Source organism: Amphiprion ocellaris, chromosome 7 (genome assembly GCF_022539595.1).
Source record: "Amphiprion ocellaris isolate individual 3 ecotype Okinawa chromosome 7, ASM2253959v1, whole genome shotgun sequence".
NCBI lineage: Eukaryota > Metazoa > Chordata > Actinopteri > Pomacentridae > Amphiprion > Amphiprion ocellaris.
The window spans coordinates 28,776,758-28,798,437 of record NC_072772.1 but is presented as its reverse complement, the minus strand read 5'-3'; the positions used below and the strand labels follow the sequence as shown (position 1 = coordinate 28,798,437).

The window sequence follows — 21,680 nt, the reverse complement described above, 5'->3', positions numbered from 1 at the left end:
GGGAAAGTAAGCATGCAAATTCATCTTTATTTTTAATAGGGGGTTTGTTTTACTGTATAATTCAGGCACATTAAAACTGGAATCAGAAAGAATCCTAGTTGCTAAAGGACAGCGGTTTTATTTGGCAGTGCCTGGAGAAAACAGACAGTGAAATGAAGGGAAAGAGGGCCATCTAGTGATTACAACAAGGGCATGCAGGATCACATGATCAGGCAGAGGACAGATGCTTTGTTTCTATTCTTGGCTTAGAATTAATGAAAGAAAAACAAAACAGTCATTAAAATGAGCATAAATTGCTCAAATTAAGTACTCTCAAATTTTTCAGAGGCAGTATTATTTGAACACTGCAAGGGCTGAATGTAGTATTTTAACTGTGTAAGTATGCTCCAGTGACCTTTATATGGCCTACCCGTAGTGTTGATCATGCTTTTCGGGGTCGCGGAAGCAGCAGCAAAGATGTTGGGGGTGCTGCCAGCTGTCAGGCCAGGAGAGGTGCTGCTGCTGCTGCTGCCTCCCAGTATGTTAACTGTTAGACTGCCAGGGGAGGTTTTCTTTACAGGCACCACCACACTCCTGCAGGGAACACATACAGAAGACATTTCATTCATACATACACGAAAAAATTGTACTTGTGAATAGTTTAAATATTCAAAATAAAACAATATTTCTGAAAGATTAAATAACAAATGTCAGATGGATACAACAGGGGCAGAAAAATGGCACAGTTAAGAAGATAAAGAGCATGTTTCTGTAAGTATAATCTAAAATAAAAATACTGGAACAAAACACTAAACCTCTAACAGTCTCAGGGTGCTGTGGCAACCACAGGTGGCAACTGTAGAATCAAACCGTCATAACTTCACAGAATTATTTATAAAACCTGAATTATGCTACTGATACAAATGACATTGGAGATGTGGGTAAAAACACTTTCTTTTAGTTTTGTGAAAAGGTTATACTTGAGCTAACTGACAGCCACAAAATGCAAATCTAAGACAAATCTATAACCAGTCATACAACAGGTGAGCTCAGACTTGTTGTCCATATAAAACAGATGGTCAGTAGAGCCAGCATCGTAAACAAAGGCTTTTCAGTTCTAGGGACTGAAAATCCAGTACTTTCAATTCAGCTCTTGTCCTTGTAATTGCCTTTTAGAAACGCCTCCAGAGCATAGCAGATAAATTAAAATTTATTCACGAGTTTCAGGGAAAGAAAAAAGAGAATATGAATAGTCCTGATCGTCTCGTACTGCCTTCAGGCCCTGTTAGTATGAGGAAGCCCACACATTAGTCAGTGCATTTGAAAGGTAAACATCCTGACCTTTAACTCCATCATTCAGTGTAATGCATGAAAGGCAAACAGACACACACGTGTACACAAGAAGCTAAACTAAATAAACTCGAGGTCTGGCCAACTTGCTACTAGATTTTCACTTACATCTCCTCCTGCCAGCGGCGGTCCTCTGCTGTTCTCTGCTCAGATGGGAAAAGCTGAAAACATCCCCAGTCCAAAGCAGAATCTCTCCAGGAGCAGCTTGGCATTAGTTACTGACGTATTTACATAGCTCCTGTGTTCCAACGGACAAAACTACACCTTACTGAACATGAGATTTAAGACCTTTCAATCTGGCATTGCTCTGTTCGAACACACAGGGCAGAATCTGATTTTGTCAGCGAGTATATGTGGAGTGTTGACATATTTGCAGATGATGGCCTTTAGTGCAGAAATTTCTATTATGTCCCCAAAGCACTTTTTTTTGCTAAGAAAGAAAAAACGGAAAGATGCTAGAAATAGCACCAAGTACTTCAAATATCAGAATAAGCCATGAATAATTATACACATACACAAGTCAAGAGGGGATCTAAAAATAACGGGGCTTCCCCTTTTAAATGTAGAAACTACTGCACAAAACATCACGTGGGGAAAAAAAATAAAAGGGAAGGGACAGAACTTATTAATGAAACATGTAAAGAAAACCTTGTGGAGGCCTGAGATGAAAGTTGATAGTTGAAAGTATGATTTTGTGGCGACAGAAAAGCACAGACACGCCACTGACCCACATGACCTCTGTTCACATGCAATCTGATTGGCCAAGGATTAAAGATGATTCAGTGAACTTGGCTCTGCAAGAGTTTCCTGACAGAAAAGAGAAGAGAAGCTTGTCCTTATCAGGTCTGCAGTTGGCCTTTGGGTTTGTGAAGGTGCCAGATAATGTCTTGTCCAATCTCCTGCAGTTACTCTGGGTGACACAGGCCAGGCCTTTGCTCTGTCACAAGCTAAGCCTGTTGTCATCTGAAGCAAATCCCCAGATATCCTTCCTCAAGAAAACAACACAGACTTTTAATGTCTTTTGTTACCATTTTATATATACAGTCCAGTCCGTCTCATAGATCACGTAAAACATGCCACGGGAAACAATCCTAATGTGGCCTGGATATATTTCAGGCTGTTTGGTCAATTATTTTGCACCCTTTTACGCTGTGCAACTGATTTATCTCAAAATTTTCAAAGCTATGATGTTTTATTTACCAGATGAAATAGCACTTCAGTTTCTCTCCACGAATGAAATGTACAAAAAAGTAGATTATATTACACATAAAATGACAATGTTGCTACATTGACAACCACCTAGCAAACACACAATACCAAAAATAGTAGTAAAATAAAAGATTTGAAACTTAACAGATCAAAATCAGCTCAATCACAAGAAGCTTGAAAAGCTTCTTGAAAGGTTGCTGAAATATTAATATCTCCAGGGATACAGCTGTGCTCTGAAGAACGCTGATGACAAATATCATTTATTTAGCAGATCTTCGTACTGCTCTCCTCTGTGAAATCTCACTGACAGATTTCAGAACATCAGTAATGTGTTTTGATGGTCGGAACTGGGTGTGAATTTAATCTTGCTTTCCAAATTTATCCCTTGCTCGCATGTTCCAGCGGTGCTTTGGCATGGCTGGGACGTTACATTAGATCTACAGGATGTTGATAAAACATGAACCTCTTTTAATGAATAATTCATTAGCAGAGTGCTCATGAATCATGTATAGATTATCTAGTGCATATTTTATTAATAGGATTGTCTTAATTGAGTTGCAGAGAATAAAGCAAGGATTAATCTTGGAATGAATATTAATGAGGTCTGCGGCTGTGGGATATGACTGCAATGTAAAGTATAACCAAAGAAATGTTTCCTTTATAAATCCAAAATAAGAATCTAATCTAATAGGCCTTTACTCAGAAATACAGATACAGGGAGAATTTGCTGTGCTTACATTCCACAAACCAATTCAATAAAAAAAGAGTTATCATTGCTCTCCATCATGTGAAAACTCAAATATGTAAGGACAAACAATATCTCACAGAGCAAATTTGGAGACTTTTGTACAGAAAGAAAGGGAGGAAGCTGAGGATTAGTCAAGTATTTCTTTACTGTATTCCCATCTGGTCTGATGGAAACCTGGGTTTTGAGCTGTTTAAACAGCTCTATGGAAGTCCCTACTAGAGAGGCCTCTGCGACAACTGCCCCTGTGCACTCCACTTTAAGCCATTTTTCCCTCCTTCTTTTTTGATGTTGTCACTCCCAATCTATTTTTGCCCTGACAGACAAATGAAAGGCCTGTCCATGGCTGGCAGCTCATTTCGCTGGCAGGTGGCAAACAATTAGACACAGCAAATAGAGGCTGGAGGGGGGAGTGACATGAAAAGCATGAGACAAAGTTGTAAATGTGGTCAGGAGGCTTTGTGTGAAAGCATTTCAAAAATAATACACTTCGCCGTGGCGACTCATTTCAGGCTGCCAGGTCCCATTATGGATGCGAGCAGTGAGGACGATGGCTGGCCATGGTTTGGTGCGTGGCCTCTTCTGTTCAATCTGTCATCAACGCCCTGGAGACCCCACCCGCTCAGCTGTCCTCTCCCCACATACTCCTCCATCTTTCTCCCTATTCATCAGGCTCACCTTAGCCCAGCTCAGTGGCAGCATGCATTGAAGAGGAGGAGGCCCCATTGTTGAGGCTGACTGACTGTGTCCTCTGCCTTTCCTCTTGGGTCTGAAGTGACTACATGGAAGGACATGAAAACTCTAACCAAATCCACATTGTCCAGAGGGGACGAGGAGCTTTTCTTTGTGCCAAACTAACTTTAATTACTTTAAGAAAAATTATGATTTTCAAAACATTATCAGCCATAGGAAGCAGGGATCAGGGGGAGCTGAAGCTTGAAATCCCTGCAGGAGCAGGTTTGTAAACACCCAAATCCAGATAGATTACTGTGTGGTTTTATCTAATCCAGGAATGTAAATAAACTGCAGCAGTACCACGGCGCTTCAGAGACCCTTTCAAACACAGGAATTCCTCGCTCTGGGGAATGAGTACAATATAAGTGGCCTGAAATGAATGATGTGTTTCAGGCTACTTAAAAACCATTAGTGGTCTACTGGATAACGGAGATAAACCCTGAGGATTAACATCACCATTCTACAATCACTTGAGAGATTGCTCACTGCCAGACACACCCACATCCACACAGCCTTTGTGGCTTTAAATGCTGGGTAGTTATCGTGATATAGAGATGTAAAGCTCTGATGATTCATTCAGAGATATAATTACAAATTAAAGTTCTTCAAAGCTAAAGGTTAAAAAAATAAATTTAAATGTACTACCATTTCAGAAAACAACTGGCTTCCCGATCATTTCTGTGAAGTATGAAAATCTATTAGCAGGCTCAATTTAACCATGAATTAATTTTTATTGTCATTGTGTTTTAATTCCATGCTTCACCCAGTCATGATGAAAAAGCAACGATAAAAATGAGACTGATAAAAATGTATGCTGACTAAACATTCAGTCAAGAGTTTAACAGATTTCCATACTGTAAAGAAATAACTGGAATAACTGGAAACATGCATACAAAAACCAACTAAGCGGTTTTTGTATGCAACGGCAAGTGATGCAAAGGTTGTTTTGTCCATTAAAATTAACCAAACAAACTTAAGCTGTGTAATTTATTTTTCCGTAACAGACATTTTCAGCAGCAACAAACAACTAACCAATAAGACTTCCTCACCTGTCAAAAGAGTGAAACTGCATTGGCAGCATGGCGTGGGCCTTGGCAGCAAGATCTGGGTAGGACACAGGCTCCAGCCCAGCCTCCATGCCCTCCACTGGAGCTGCTACCAGACTCTTTAGAATCTCCTTGACATTGATGCCCTTGTTGGGCTGATTAGTGCTGATGATGGTGTCCACGTTGGGGGATCCGGACAGGCTCTCCTGAGACTTCTTCACCTCTGATGACAGTGTAGATATGAGCTCGCTCATGGCGCCTGGTCCTCCCACACAGTGGTCCAGGTCAGAGCCGTTGAGGACGCTGGCTACTTGCTCCTCTCCGATCCCAGAGTCTGTGTGGGGAAGAGAGCTTCCCATTTGGAGGTCTTCTGATGGCAGAAGATGGCCCTTAGTGCTTTCAAATACAGAGGGTGTTTCTGTGAAAAAACATACAAAACATGTAGTAACTGAGACTGCAGTTAGTCACATAGCCATTTTGTTTCAGAAGTCTTTTACTCGAAAAAAGCAGTAAAATGTCCAAAGAGATGTCTTCAAACTAAAACTTCTACCTTACCAGCAGTCTCCAAAATTATCAAATTTTCAATTATATGAATAAAATCCTAACATCTGAGAAGTTAAAAACCTTATAACCTTTGGTGCTTTTACAGGATGAATGAGTTTAGTGCTTAAAATAAAAATCAATAATTAATTCTCTGTCATTTTTCTACATGCCATCTTAAAATGATCAGAATATTTGTGAAGAGCAGTGAAAAATGGGGATCAAAACTAAATAATTTGATACCAATGACAGTAAATAAAAAAAAAAAAAAACATTCCAGAGCTAGCATTACATTTCTAGCCAAAGAGTAAATTTAGCATGTTTAGAGAACCACATGCCAGGGCAGCTTCTTAGATCTCTCTCCAGAAGCTCTGATTCTCTGGTGAGATTATCTCTCTGTATTTCTCCTTCTACACTAATAAAACATGAGTCCTTTTCTTCGGCTTCCTCACGCCTAAAGCCATATCCTTGTAACTGCTTAGACACAGAGGTAGTTAAACAGATACACTGCTCTATTATTCAAGGGCGTAATATACCGTACACCATTCCTTTCTTTATTTATGAAGGACCGAGTCTTATAATAGTCTGCAACATTCGGTCTGCCCATACAGTGAAAATTGGCTCTACATAGTAATCAGTGCGTTCCAAACAAACGTTTGCAGATTTTTCCCAAAAACTGCAGAGGTGCCTTTCCAGTAACATTTGGGTTCATCTTGACCGAATGGTTACCTACATCTAAGGGCGACCATATTAATATTCATCACATGCGCCCTAACGAGGTCAGCAGGGCCTGATTTAGCCAGCAAGTCGTCTGGCTTCCTGATCCATCAGACAATCGTCTGCCACATGCCGTCTGGAAAATTCCCCCATTTTCTGGAGAAATTTATGAAGGCAGCAGTGTGCCTCTCTCCTCCCAGCAACCTCTATGATCCCATTCTCCTCTGGTGGATTGCTTGCCTAATGGGCACTGACAGATGGGGCTGAAAATAGCAAGCCTGGCTCCACTGCCCCAAAAACCCACAGTAGTTGGCCAACATGCTGCTGCTTTCTCATCTCTCAACTTCTCCCTGCTCATCTTCTCTTTCTTCATTCTCTGCGCTCCGAGCTCTATAAATTACATTTACACATTTCCTTTGGCCTCCTTCCTCTTCCTCTAGTTTTCTTTTATCCACTTCACCTTTTGTCTGAATGAAAGTTGATAAAGTATGCTCACTTATGCATTTCATAATAGCAAGTTGGCACTGCAGCAGACACTGCGTTAAACCTTTGTAGGCATCCACTGATTTCCTTTCATGTGACTTAATGTATGATTTATGACTTGAGGCACATACAACCTTTTATTTCAGAGAGAACATTGATGCCTTTTCAAGTTCAAAACCACCATCTCCAGCACCAGTCTGTTTGCTTCCACATTTAATTCTGTGCGGTGCAATTAGCAGAGCTTATGAATAAATCATAGGTGAGCCAGTGGAGTGCAGGCAGGGTATCCCTGTTATTTTACTGAATGAGCTCTCAGCTCTTGCACGCTGGTACCAGAGTAACAGAACAGACCAAGGACACTTAACACTTGAGCATATCAGGTACAGTCATCTCAAACTTAGAATAGGTGTGAAGAGGAATGGATGTAAGACAGGCAGAGCATAGCCGTCGACACCTGTGCTGGTTGGTGAGTTGATCTCCTGACGCATGCTGAGGCCTGACTGGTTGCTTATCCTGGCAGTCTCACGTTGGGGCTCCAGAATGTCGCGGTATTTGGAGACCATGAGGACAGAGATGAAGTACACCACAGCTAAAGCCAGGAACTGGGCTTGCTTACTGTCATCCTGTGAAGAACAATCACAAAACAGCTTTTATTCAGAAGACTGTCATTTCACACAATCCACTGCTGCTGCCTGAAATGGTTTTTCACAGCAAATGCACCTTGCATAATGCATGCAAAACAGATGTAAAATACCATATTTCTAATACTTGCTTTAAAATACACTGACATATACTCATGCAAAGGGTGTGTTTGGTATCTCACTTACTGATGGAAAGGTGTTGCATTGCACACCTGCATGTCTGTCAAAAAAACCCCAAACTAATCCTATTTTCATCCTTGCTACCTGTAGTCAAGTCTTTGTGACAAACACAATGCATGTCTCGCACAAACACACACACGGACTTGGCTCACCACATCACGAAACACCACAGCGCGAAGTCGATTGATGTCCACATCCTGCAGAAGGCGATCTGGGTCCTTGATGGGAGACAGGTTACTAGGGACAGTCTCTATGGCTGTCTAAAGCAGAGAGATAACACAATATAACATGCTTCTCTTTTCAGTCGAAAGCCAAATTTAACATGCTTTTAATATTACTTTTCTTTTTTCATCATTTTAGAGATAAGAAAAAGGATAGAGATGGAAGAGAAACAATCTTTCTGCAGACATAATGGGTTCAAAGACAGATTTGGTATCACAGGGTGAACAGATGACATATACAAGGGGAAAACTGTTTTTGTTTTGCTACTTAGGGCCCATTATGACTGCATGGATTGAATTTTCAACAAGAGTCACAGAAACCTAAATAATTTTAATGTTTTATTGTCTTTTTTGTAAATCACCTTGTAATTCTACTTCTGAAAGGTACAATAGAAATAAAGTTTATTACTATGGACACCTGAGACAGGCGACATGTGATATCACATCCTACCTTGCTGGAAGTCATAGCATTTTGCAAGATTTCCTGAGTCTTGTTGTTGGGAATGGAAGACAAATTTCCTCTTTCTCTGTGTCTCTGCCTGCATTCTAAACAGTTCCTAACAGCCACACAACACACTGCACACAGACACACACACACACACACACACACACACACACACACACACACACACACACAGAGAGAGAGCACACAAATAGGCTCTCATTTCAGAGTTAAATGGAAATTAAATGTTGATAACATGCATGACCTCTTTAAAACTAATCAGTTATCTCTGATGACTATTTGTTCAAGGCTGATGGGAAAGAGGGCAGAAGCAAAATCAGCAGCCAGACTGATTTCACACTGAAGCCAGTGATGAGAAATTGTATGTTTGCAACAAGGACACTGTGAAGTCTGAAGGCTATTTCACATCCCCCCAGAGCACAACTTGGAATCAACCATCAAGCAAACATGGGCTTGTAAACACACACACACACCCATGGGCACAAACAAATGTAGACACCACCTTACTTTATGTGTCAAATAATTCAATCAAAATAACTGAATTCTGAACTTTCAGTGGATCTTAGTCCACAATTTAGTAATTCTACATTTATTTTTCATTCAAATATTTTCAACATATATAATTCCACAGGCCTCTATTATATACAATGACACAATCAAACACACACAAGGGCAGAGAGGACATCATGGAGTCCTATGAGACACACTAATGACAGACACAAAAGGCTACCATTTGCAAAGAGAACCTGACTGCACTGCAAATGATTCTCTCTGCTTGTTGTGAATTCTAAAATTAAGATTGTGCCATGTTTTCACTGCCAGAAACTGCAGCAAAAACCCGGTTCATTCTCCACTGCAGTACACAATTAGCACGGGATTCTTTAATTAATTAGCCTGGCTGATCAAAAGGGATTAGACGCATTATTAGAACGTGTGAGGAGAATACTATCACGGCATTTTCCAACTCATTCATATTCCTGTGTACAAACACCACATAAAGGTACTATAATTCCTTCACTCTTCCTCTGCATTGACTGCTATTTACATCTGCGGCTGAAAATATATAATCAAGATCTTACCAAGTCGGAGGCACTGGCGCATCAGGCCACCGGAGGACATGTTCTTTTCAGCCTCAATCTCACTGAAGTTGAGGGAGCTTGAGAACACCAAGACATCTACCATAACCATGAGTCGGGACAGGAAAGTGATGGCCGTCTCCGAGGACATGCCCTGTGTCGCCTCGATGATCTCTAACTCCGTCTTGAAGCAAAGAAGGGAACAAGACATATAGGTCAACAGTGCAAATGTAAAATGTCTTCTCTGACACATTTTCAGATCTAGCAGGGATTAAATTATTCTTAAACGTGTAATAAAATATATTAAGATAGTAATAAAATCTTTAAAGATAGGCTTATTATGCATATAGACACAGCAGTGGTTTCTGCTGAATTTAGGACACAAAAACACAGGTCAGAAGATGGCAGCAATATGGGCCATTATTATTGTGTGAGTGTGAGCAGGGTCTCTGAGAAAGCAGCACAATTATGGAAACTGGTGTAGAGTTTGATCTGAGTTCAGCTGACTATCAAACTCTGCCCAAAGGGATACGTAATTTTCTATGTGCTATTTGATGGGGGAGGTTGAACAAAAGCAGATATATTCTAAAGAAAAATCAAGATAAGAAAACCATTTTTACCTATCCAGAGGGAGGATGGCTCATTTTCAGATCTACTTAATGACTACTAAGTAAAAATTTATTGTGAATACAGTAAGAAATTAAGAGAGTGAAATTAAAATAGCATAATTACTAACCTTGGTACTCTAGACATGCACAGAAAAAAATACACAAAGAAGATGATTAAAATCAATTTCAATTCAAGACCGCAAATGAAATCTGATAATTGTAGCAGATTGATCTAAGTAAACATAAATGACACACAGGGAAGTTAATTACAAGCATAGAAAATTGTACCAAAGTAATGTCCTCAGCATTAATTGTGGCAGATTGAAGCTGAGCAAATAAAGGTAGCCCCAATCAATAAACACAAGCAAGCCGTATTTCCCACTGGTACAAACTGTACTGTTGTAAACACAGGACAACACAGATCCAGCAGCTATAACAAACTACCACTAGATGGCATTATTCTCCTTCAGTGAAGTCAGTGTTGCACTTACAGAAGGAGAGGTGGCCGCTGAGAGAAGGGGCAAAATCCCTCCGCAAGCGATAATGATGTTGTCTACCATTTGAGAGATGAGATGGATGGTGTTGTGGACAAAAATGATGTTCTCATTACTATTAACAAAGTCCATGACAGATTTAGTGGAGTGGCTGCAGAGAAAGGTGGGAAAAACAAGGTTATTAGAGATGCCAGTGTTTTTCACATTATATATACAATAGGTCATTGCAATGTGCAGTAAGCAGAAAATATTAACACAATGTATAAAATAGATTCCATTTGAGTTTGAAACAGCAATAACACCTTGTGTTCATTCTGATACTGAGGGGTATTCTGAGTATCACTACTTGTACCATGCTCACCCTAAGTGCACATAAATCACTACACACCTCCTCCAGACATGGACGTCACTCTCCAGAGCAAACAGCAGGTCAGTGAGCAGTCTCTGGTGCATGGCTGACCATTTAAACTCTGGGATGCGGAACATGGTGGTGCGCGGGCCAGGGCTGAACTGACGTCGCTGTTCCTCTGTCATGGGCGTCCCCCTAAAGCCAAGGTCCACACGTATGTCCCTTTCCATCTGAGTGACTAGGCGTCCATGCAGACTCTGACAGGAAACCAATTAATGATTACAATTAATGAATTTGGCATCACATATACAACCGCTGTCCATCGTGAAATAATGCATACAAAATTAGGTGCTAATCCTATTTCTCTGATCAGTAGCATATCCATAATCAGATAAAATGCTACTGTCATACTGTTCACTTTGAATGATAAATGGCTAGTTTAAAGTGAGTCCTCAGATAACCTCCTCCAGCTTGCGAGTACAGAAGAGAAAACAAGCTCAACGCAACCTCGAAACATAAGATGAATGAGTCAGCAAGGTGCCACAAAAAGCCTGCTTAAAAAACAGTGGCAATGAATTCAACATGAGCAATTATGCAACAGCAGAGAAAGGTTTAAAAATAAACTCTGCCTCCCACTGGCCCTCCATCAGTGACCCAGTCTAGGTGAAAGAGCCTGACCTCTGAGAAAGAGCACAGCTCATAGGAGAGGAGGGGAGCAATGAACAAATCCCGGGCGATTGTTGCAGAATAAGGCTTTGTCTATTTCTTCCCTCCTGTTGGCACAGCCAGCTATTCCAGCAGCCCAGTTTCCTGAGTCTCAGAGGAGTGATGCCTGATGTGCACTGGGCCTTCCTGTCCCCATTACATGTGCAGTTTGGGAAGAGAATGAAAATCTCTGTGGCTCTGTTAATATAGACCTGTTCACTAAGGGCCATTACATCCTGACCATGACCTTAGTCTCCCTCCTCATTCTACTCTCTTTGACTCTTTGACATTTTACAATATTCATGATCATCTATTATTATACTTCCTTTTGAGTAAGAGCTTTCAAATTATTCTGACTATGGTGAATCTCTACCATTTCCTTCATAAGTCTGTTGTTTAGTTTTAGACTAACCTGTGTGGTGGCTGTTGTCTGAATCTTCTTCATCTCTCTGTCTTTGTCATCATCTGATCTCTCGGTGTCTGAAACGTTGCTTGTTGCATCAGCTGCATTGCCGGTTTTACCATCCAACGGGTCCCCTTCAGATTCTGTTGCTGCTCTGCCCTCAGTGTCTTCTGGGCTTTTGGAGGAGGTATCAGCCTCAGTACCAGCCGCAGAGCTTATGCCCTCCAGGACTGTCTGCAGTTCAAACTCATCCTTCTCCAGGATGCTGGGTAAGGAGCTGCCCGTCATGTGAGCTAGAAGGCCCAGTTCATTGCTGGCGCTGCTGTGGACTGGCAGCTCTGGGCTGGGAAGGACCAGAGACTGAGCTGGATTGAGATCAGGCAGTAGCTTGTCCTCAATGCTGCCTGTCGTCTTTCCAAACAGGAAATTGTTGCTGTGAGGGATGCTGTCCTTGTCGTCATCTAGCGTAATGAGAGGGGCTGCGTTCTGGTCATCAATACTGCCCTTTGGCAACAACACACTGCTGACATTACCGTTAATGTTTTTCACTGCAGCACAATAAACATTATCCAACAGAGAATCCACCTCCACCAGCGCTCCGTTCTCAGATACTCCCAAAGTTTCAGAGGACAAGTCCATGTCATCCAGCTTAACCTCTGTAGCCTCCACCTTTTCCGCCTTGATATCCACCAGAAGGTCATGAACTTCGACCCTGACTCCATCTACTGTAGCTTCTGTTCCTTTGAAACCTTCTTCACTCACCTTCCCTTCAGCCAGCAGGTTTCGAGAGTCAGCACTCTCGTAGTCTGTTTCACTCTCTGGTGTCTGGGAGCTGTCGTCTATTTCTCTGATCTCGATCACACCCTGAATGCCAGAGGCCTGAGCAGATAGACCAGAGATAGTACTGACCAAACCCTTCTTCCCTTTCTTAATGTTTTCCTCTTCCTGACGCTGGTACTCTTCATACATCTTAGCCAAGTACTCTTTATGTGCTTCATATGTTACCTATAAAAAGATCAATGTAACAGACAATATCAGACACATATGTATAATCCAAACATCTGTGACAATCAGTTAAGAGGAGGCAGTGCATATAAAAATGTCTCCCTCAACAGCAGAGGTCAGTGTTTCCTCTTTGTTGTACTGTACAGTACTCACCTTGGAGTGGGCTATGGAGAGCGTGTCCACCCACACTCGCCATCCTCCCCACTCATACTTGATGGCGTGGTAGAGCAGAATGCGAAAGATGTTGTACACCATCTCAGTGATTTTCTGTTCTTCAGAGTTTTTAGGGTTGATGTAGCCAAGAGAAAACATCCAGTCCTGCCAGACGGAGCACTGAAGTAGACACCTGCAAAACACACATCACCAATCAACAAATAAAACCTCCAGAAAGCTCAACAGAACATTGTGACTGAAGTAAACTGTGATCCTTCCATCTATAGCTTTTGTTCAGGTTTTATAATCATTATTTGTGGTATGACTCTTCTGATAATTGGACTAGATTAAAAACCATTTAGTCCAATTATTAGTTCTATGTCACTCTTTGGAACATACCGGTGCTATTTGTAAGTTTGTTAATCACATCACAACAGACTTTTGGGATTAATTTGACCACTTCAATTTCAATTTGTTACTTCAAAAAGGGACAACGTACATTATTCAACATTCAAATAAATGCAAATGTAGCAAAGTTTACCAAAAGTTTAACTTTCAATCAGCAGTCACTCTGACTGATGCTGTTGGGCCTCCAAAATAACTTTATATGTTAATTTATTTATTAATTTGGGAACAGGGTTTGACAGACAGTAAAAGAGATGCAAGTAAAAAGTAATTAAGTGTTGTTTTTAAGTTCAACAATTTGACAACACAAAGCACTTTTGCCAACATGTTGTGGCCTCAGGTCAGAGGTTTGCTAAGACCTATAATTTAATTTCTATATGACTAAATTGTATATGTGTGGTACAGAAGGCAAGATTTCGGTGTGAGAGTGAAAAAAGAGAAAGCCAGAATGAGCAACTGTCAAAAACTGTCAGAAACATCTGCTAGGGAACATGTGCATGTCTAGAGAGGATTAAGCATCAATATGAGCCTATTAAACCTAGTAAAAGGAGGGGGGACTGTGTGCATTTTTTCCTTTTTCTTTGATACAATAATTAGTATGATGATTAAGGTGGTTAAGTTTCTGCTCACCGTCTGTTCTCTCGACTGTTGGTGAACAGTTTGATCATATCTGAAAGGAAGAGTCGCCGAACTTCCATCAGCTCTGTACTGGGGGAGGAGTTCTTCAATAAAGTTGCTACCACCTTGAGAATCACTGATATCACCACATAGAAATAAAAATATATGCACATATTGTCAGTTTTAACAGATATACAAGGGATTTAAAAAAGGCTATGTGACACACAACAGGCTTACTTGGGTTCTGGATTTTGACAGTAGAGTCGGGCTCAGGATGAGGTTTGTGAACTACCTGTGTGCACACCTGCTCTATCAAAATCTGGTGCAGGAAGTGGAGAGAAGACGTCAGTCACACCTTCTGCACACAAAGACCAATGTGGCAGTAATGCCAGGACGTTTAAGAGGAAAGTGTTTTGCTACCTCGTAAAGAGTGTTGTAGGTCGTCACAGTCACAGTGTTGGTGTGTAGCATGAGCCTCTCTCCCAGCAGAGTAAATAGGCTGTGTGTGTGCATGATCTCCACCTTCCTCCTGCAGATAAACACGCACACACACCCAGGCATAATGGTAAAGTGGCTTGTTTAGAGCTCCCTAAGCCACTGAAAGGATCAGTGAGTGCCGTCAGCTTGCTTCCCCCATTCTCACCCACTGGGAGCCAAGCTCTGGAGGCAAGTGTCAGGAACTGCCTGCTGTCATAAATTGGGGAATTTTTGTTGGAGGTGTGTAGGATAACGAAGTTAGCCTGTCACTAGGAACGGCACCAAGATACAACAGAGGCATACCACAGGTGAATAGGTTCGGCGGTGACAAACTGCATCTGCAAGCAGTGTAAGGACTGTTGTCACAATGCGAACCCAAAGCTGCTCTACTCTGCTGCCACTGCCTCTACACAAGTTGGGACTTTCCTAATAAGTCGACATTTTTTTCTTTTTGGATTTTTCAGAGATTGGCAAATTGGACACTTAGGAGAAGGGCAACATTTCTGTCAGCTGTATAAATATGGAAATTAGGGAGAAAAGGGTAGAGTGATGATGCATCGCAAGATCAGCTTTACAGTACAAGTCTGTTTGATCAAGGACATGAAGGAGGAGGACATGCGTTGTTCTAAATGTTTTCATGAGAGTAAAGACAATGTCACTCTCTTCTTCCCTGGCTATACTTTCGATTAACAATTTGGACAATATAAAAATGAAGGTACACTGGTTAAAATATGAACATTGGATATATGCTATTCGGTGTGAAAAGACTTAATACCCAGCTATTAGAGAGATAAGGTAATCATACAGCAGGAGGCACATTTAGCTCTAAAACTATAAACCTGGCATGTCATATTCATTATGGTTTTTGTCTTTTTTGTTGGAATGGGGCACTTTGTGGTACCTTTATTGAGAGAGATAAGGCAGAGAGACAGGAAATATTGGAAAATCACTCAGCTATCATCATTTCTATGATTATGGTGGAAGTAAATGAAATTAAACTAAAGCTAAACTAGAAATGAACATTTCAGGCAAATATCTTTTTGCTCCTACCTATTAATTTTTGTTTTTTGTCACCCGGAAGATATTAATTTGTAAAATAAATCTGTTTATCAGATTGATATATCAACCTAGACAGAATTACCAATATCCAACAACATTGTCTTAATGAGTACAATAAATTAATTAAATTATCAAAAACTGATAACCTCAACAAAGCACTGAAGAAACCTTTTTAATTCTTTATGAGCTGCACTGGAGCTCATAGTGAACTAGAATCTAGGAAAGCTATTAAAGTGAGGAGTAAAAACCTTGAGGATATGAACTGTTCACATGTGCTGGAGGTGGTCTAGCATGGGGATCTGCCTGCCCCTTTTTCTACATTCAGCAAACACAAGTAACGCTACCTGGTGCTTCACCACTGTGAGCTCTGCACCGCCTCCACATCTCCTCCATCGATGCCTGCAACCTGCATTTTCATCCATAAGCTCTCTACCTATAGGCTTTCTGTCTCCCTAATGTGCAGCATACAGATGAAATGCTCACATCTTACTGAGAAGTTTATTATTTATTTTACTCTGCAGGATGGTAACTTGGGCCTCATCCACCCTTCTCTTCTGTGAATTAATCGCTTTAGGGCAGAAAGCCAAAAAATTCAGGTGTTCTACCAGGAAGTGTACCCCTATTTGCAAAACTGGCATCTAGTCAAGAGCTGTCTGTTAATTTTTGTGAGGAAGGAACAGATGATTCTTCCCTCTAAATGTGGAGCCTGAGTTTTCAGTTTCTATCCTACTAGCCTATGAAATGTTGTAAACATGGACATTACATGGACATGAAAAGTCCAAAAACAACAACATAGAGTAGATTACAGCATTAGGCATGTATTAGACCCATTAATCTTTGGATTATTCATTATAAAACCACTTAAGAGTGCGTAATTAGAAGCTACAAAACAGCTACTGGAAAGGGTTGCTTACTTGTGGCCCAAATGTTTCAGAAAGTATCCAAGGACTTTAAGGGATTGTACGCGAATGCTCTCACTCTTCGAGGCCATGAGCTTGTAGATTACCCTGGAAAAAAGGCACAAACAACAAAAATTGGCAACTGTACACGGTCTTAGCAAAACAAAGTACACCCCTGTGGATGAAAATACCCCACACTGGTTAGCTGACAACTGCTTTCCTTCAGAATGAATTTGCATTAACATTAGAATGTCATAATGAAAACAGCAGTCTTTTCCTCAGAACTCACAAGCAGAGTTACACTGCATGCATTTATATTTCATAGGATCACATAGGGTAAGTTTGATCATCTTGTATTATGAAATCAATATGGTAATATTGTTACTTTTCTATGCATAGCTTTTTTTTCTCACAGAAGATATAAATTATTCATGCATCATAGGGCACCAAGCAACAGCACAAGAATTAGGAGCTTAGGTTTATTTTGTGAAATCACCTCTTCATTTTGTGCCTGAACAGCGAAGAGATAGTGTCTTCCCCTGAGGGACTTACCGTATTCCGTTTCTCTGGTCAAATGCAGGGATCATGGAGGCGGGATGTTCGGACATGAGGGCTACCACCAGCTGCAACACATCATGCAGATTCTCATCCTGTAGACAAACCCGAGGAAAAAGACAATTTGAGAGATGGAAAGATAGAAAAGGGAGCAGGTGCAGATAGAAAATACTGTTTCTGTTCTTTGCTGTAAGTGCAGCAAAGATATAATTTATGTGTCTTTCAAATGTACCCCCTGCTGTATACACCTGGGCCCCTGGTACACCTGACAGTACAATGGGCAGTAGCTGATTAGTGCACAATGGAAAGTGCATTGGCAGTCAAAAATATTAATTCACCGAGTTTAAGGGTTCAAAAATAAACCTCTCCAAGAATATTAATTCTGAAAATGATTAGTGACCTTGATGCTCAGAGAAGGAAAGTGGAACACTAACCCACTGAGTAAATTCACTTCAAGCAGAGACAGACTGTCATGTACCTCATGCATTGTTAACAAATAGTTCAGGATGCTCTGTAGCTCGTCCTCCTTCACACCTCGGTCCTGGAAGAATTCAAAAATACGAAAGCAAATAAAAAATTAAATGATGTACAAGGCAAACAGTTGGAGAACAGTCTCTACCAATATCATGACAGAAAGCCTCACAGTGTATCGGTTCTTCCAAAAGTGTTTTGGCATCATGTGTATGAATTCTTATTGTTGTGTTTAGACCGAGTTTGCAATTGATGCGCTTGCGTTGTTTGGCGGTTCAGTCTGTGTTGCTGCAGAAACACATGCCAGCCTAAGAAGTTTTGCTTCTAACTCTGTATTCTGCCCAGTGTTAAAATTCCTCTTTTTCTGTCTTGCCATGGGAAGCCGGTTACAGGCTGTGGCAGGATAATTATCTGCAGAGTTATAACATGCTGGCATGTGGGCAGCAACACAACAATTTTAACTACGAGAGAAAAACACATAAAAATCTAATTAAGATTTAAATATGTATTCTAGCACTATAATGTTTTTGTTATGGCTAGTGAATCTTTTTAGTTTTTTTAATGATTAGTTTCTTTTGGTCACCCAGCTATCAGTAACTCAACCAAGAGTGTTGCCTTAAAAGCGTGAACATCATCTGATAACTGTAAACAAACCAAGATGTGGTCAATTACAATTAACCAAATCAACAACAAACAGCAGTTTGTCTCATTTATCAATCTGGAAGCCATAAATGGTTTTCATCTAAACGATTATGTAATTATCAAAACTGTTATCCTTTAATTTTCTCTTGACTAAATAATGGATTCATTAAACTGGTTTCTGAATTTATTAAGGAGGTGACCACTAGAACGATTCAAAGGACAACACAGGGACGATCTCTATATTTTCTCAGTGCAACCATGTGAGGTGCTGTGAGGCATGACGACAGGTGGGATGTACCTTCAGGATTAGTTGCTTGAGGAAGAGAAGCATGAATGCCCGTAGAGAAATTATTTCTTTCTGGGTTGGCCTTGGACCATCTGTAGTTGGAAAGATGGTGAAAATGAGAAAAGTAGTACGGGAACCAAATAAAATATCTTTCTTTTTTCAGCTGTCTGTTTCCCAGTCCCATCTCTATGTTTAATGTTTCACTGGCAAGTTTATGCTTGAGTAATATTTTTTTGATGATAATGAAATATTTGTCTCAGAAAATCCTGCTATTTCACTTTCTTTGAGCTTTTGAGAGAAAGCAGACAAAACAGGGACACCTTCAAAGACATCTTCAGTTTTCTTTGCTGTATCACAGGGTTCATCAACCTAAACAGGAAGCATGAAAGCTAGAGCCAATCTCCTCCTAGACTTTAGCACGATTGAAGCAGATCAACCACAACAGTAGAAGCGTTCTCAACTGAAGTGGACAGAATTGATTATCTCATTACAATGGCACCTGTTTAGAGGTGGGATGGGAAATGAACCATCAATTCTTGAACTTGATGTGTTGGAATCAGGAAAAACTGACAAGCTTAATGATCTCAGCAACTGAAAAACACCACGTTATGAAAACTAAATGACTGCATCAGAACATTTTCAAAACAGCAGGTCTTGTGGGGTTCTCCTGCTGTGTTGTGGTTAATATCAACGCAGAGTGATCAAAGGAAGAACAACCAGTTAAGTGGCAACAGGGCCACGGGTACGCATGGGGAACGAAACCTGGCGTGTATTGGTCGGCTCCAACAGAAGAGCTACTGTAGCAAAAATCTGCTGAAAACTTTCATGTCGGCTATGCTGTGTATGCATCACCATGGATTGTTCAAATTGCCCTTACTGACCCTTGTGCAACAACGAAAGCACTTACAATGGGCATGTAACAAAGACAACGACGGACTGATGTGGGTCATTTGGCTGCCAAACAAAATGGAAGCAGGATGCACTACAGGAAGCAGGCAGGCTGGCAGACCTGGTGTGACGCTCTGGACAAAGTTTGGACTGGAAATCTTGGGTACTGGCATTCCTGTGGATGTACTCTGTCAGACAACTTCTACATAAACATTGTTGTAGATCACGTACACTCTTCATGGTCTCTTTTAGAAGGAAAATCCAACCTGTCACACTGCAAACATTATTCAGGAGTGGTTTGAGGATCACGATAAAGAGTTCAAGGTGTTCACTTGGCCGCCAAATTCCCCACGTCGATCCAATTGAGCCGGAAAAACAAGTCATATTCAATGGAGGCTCCATCTTACAGTCTACAGGAATTTAATAACAATAATATTTGTGTCTTTAATTAGTCTGTTGTATTCTCTTTTTCATTGATTTACTTATTTAAATTACTTCATTTTATAATTATTATTATTATTATTTCTCCTTGTTTTTATGGCTTTACAATTTATTATTTAAAATTTAATTTATTCCTTTTCTAATGTGAAATCGTGCTGTTTTAATTATATCAATTGGTGCTTGTTGTATTGATTTATTTATATATTTCACATACTGAAATTCTGTATTTTGCATTTTGTATTTTTTATTGTGTTTAACTCATATTTTCCCACTTTTTTTAATATTCTCCTTTTTTGGCCTGTCCTTGAAGCACTTTAAAAAACTATTATTGGTAATTGTAATAGTAGCTTTATTTAAACAGCATTTTGAAAAACAATAGTTTACAAACTGCCTTAACTCTGCAAAGCAAAAGATCCAGAGAAAGCCCGACAGTGAGGTCAAACAAAACACAGCAAAATTAATGTATAGTTAAGGTAAAGTCAAAAGAAAATTAAGAAAAAGAGGCAAAAATAGAAAATGTAATATGTCAATATAAATACTAATAATGAAAGCAAAACTGTAAAGTAATATAAACATCACATCACATAAAAAACAGGTCTATGAAAATGGATTTTAAGAGGTGATTTAAAAGAAGTCCTTGATTCTGCGGGTTTCATCTCCTCAGGCACGTTGCTCTAAAGCCGAGGGGCCCTGATGCAAAGTCACCTTTAGATTTAAGCCTCAACCTTGAAATAGCTAGAAATACCCCACCTGAGAGTCCAAGAATGTGAGCTGGGTTTGGTCCAGACCCAGACGTGCTTTAAAAGTAATCAGTAAAATCTTAAAATCAGTTCTGAAATGAACAGGAAGACATGGAGAGAAACCAGCATTAGGGTGATGTGATGCCATCTGCTAGATTCAGTAGGAAGCTAAGCTGCTGCATTCTGAACTAGTTGGAGGTGAGAGAGTGACTTTAGGTTTGTGCAAGAAACGAGGGAGTTACAGCAGTCGAGCCTGAAGAAAATATGTGCTTGGCTGACTTTTTCCAGGTCGGAGTGTGTTAAAGGATCTGCTGTTCATGTCTTAGCGCCTGATAACACAAAACACCTTTAAAGCTCTTGTAGGGTCAGAGGCGTTAGACGGTTGGTTTCAATATTGTGGCTGATTGAATACTTTATGGTTTAAGCTGAGGAGGGATCATTTGAAGTAATAATCCCAAATATATTTATCATTCATGCCACATCCAAATTCAGTGTGTATCACAGGTAGCCTTGGCCACAACATAATGCCCAGGCAGCCAGCCCAAGGTCACCTTAGCCACACCTGCCCATCACACTGGCCAACATCTCATTAAAACTACCCAGAATGCTTCGGCAACTTAAGGTCACTTTGGCACTCTGAAGTTAGCCTCACATTGCCATCCACCCCTGTTATGAACCTCATTCAACATTTGACAAGCTGAGCAGTGTCAGCCGGTGTACATTTGCTGTGCAAATAAAGAAGGATGCCAGAATATGACAGAAAACATTGATTAACCGTCACATCAAAGAGCTGCTCCTGCTGTACTGGCTGGGTTGGCACAAGAATTAAATGTGAGACAATCAGATCCTACTCAGTATGCTGAGCTCTACTGTTTTTAACCAAAAAATGCTTTCATGTACACTGAGCAAACACTCTAATGAGTTGCAGCAACAGGCAGATCAATACAGTACAGACCTATTCAGTGAGGCACATCAGAAAATGCAGGATATGGCATACATTACCAGTTATAACAATACAAACCAATCCTCCTAGGATTAGCAGCACCCTCACTGTAGCACAAAGGCTCCATTTTGGCAGTAAAACCTTGTATACATTC

The 21,680-nt window shown here is 40.5% G+C and overlaps 1 protein-coding gene across 5 annotated transcripts in view; it reads right to left on the bottom strand.

The window, feature by feature from the left end:
• Positions 1–21,680, bottom strand: part of nbeab (neurobeachin b) — a 193,748-nt gene that overhangs the window by 102,548 nt on the left and 69,520 nt on the right. For 4 of the 5 annotated variants that reach the window (XM_035944771.2, XM_055012144.1, XM_035944774.2 and 1 more), the window contains exons 14-30: positions 18,527–18,606; positions 17,594–17,656; positions 17,113–17,210; positions 16,576–16,668; positions 14,546–14,654; positions 14,363–14,444; positions 14,138–14,261; positions 13,103–13,295; positions 11,954–12,949; positions 10,876–11,093; positions 10,485–10,638; positions 9,389–9,569; positions 8,298–8,422; positions 7,778–7,885; positions 7,259–7,427; positions 5,068–5,482; positions 410–573 (exon numbers count right to left, since the gene is read on the bottom strand). In XM_035944771.2, the coding sequence (XP_035800664.2) occupies positions 410–573; positions 5,068–5,482; positions 7,259–7,427; positions 7,778–7,885; positions 8,298–8,422; positions 9,389–9,569; positions 10,485–10,638; positions 10,876–11,093; positions 11,954–12,949; positions 13,103–13,295; positions 14,138–14,261; positions 14,363–14,444; positions 14,546–14,654; positions 16,576–16,668; positions 17,113–17,210; positions 17,594–17,656; positions 18,527–18,606 (3,372 nt within the window). The remainder of the gene's footprint in view (positions 1–409; positions 574–5,067; positions 5,483–7,258; positions 7,428–7,777; positions 7,886–8,297; positions 8,423–9,388; positions 9,570–10,484; positions 10,639–10,875; positions 11,094–11,953; positions 12,950–13,102; positions 13,296–14,137; positions 14,262–14,362; positions 14,445–14,545; positions 14,655–16,575; positions 16,669–17,112; positions 17,211–17,593; positions 17,657–18,526; positions 18,607–21,680) is intronic. The other variant, XM_055012145.1, reaches the window with a different exon arrangement.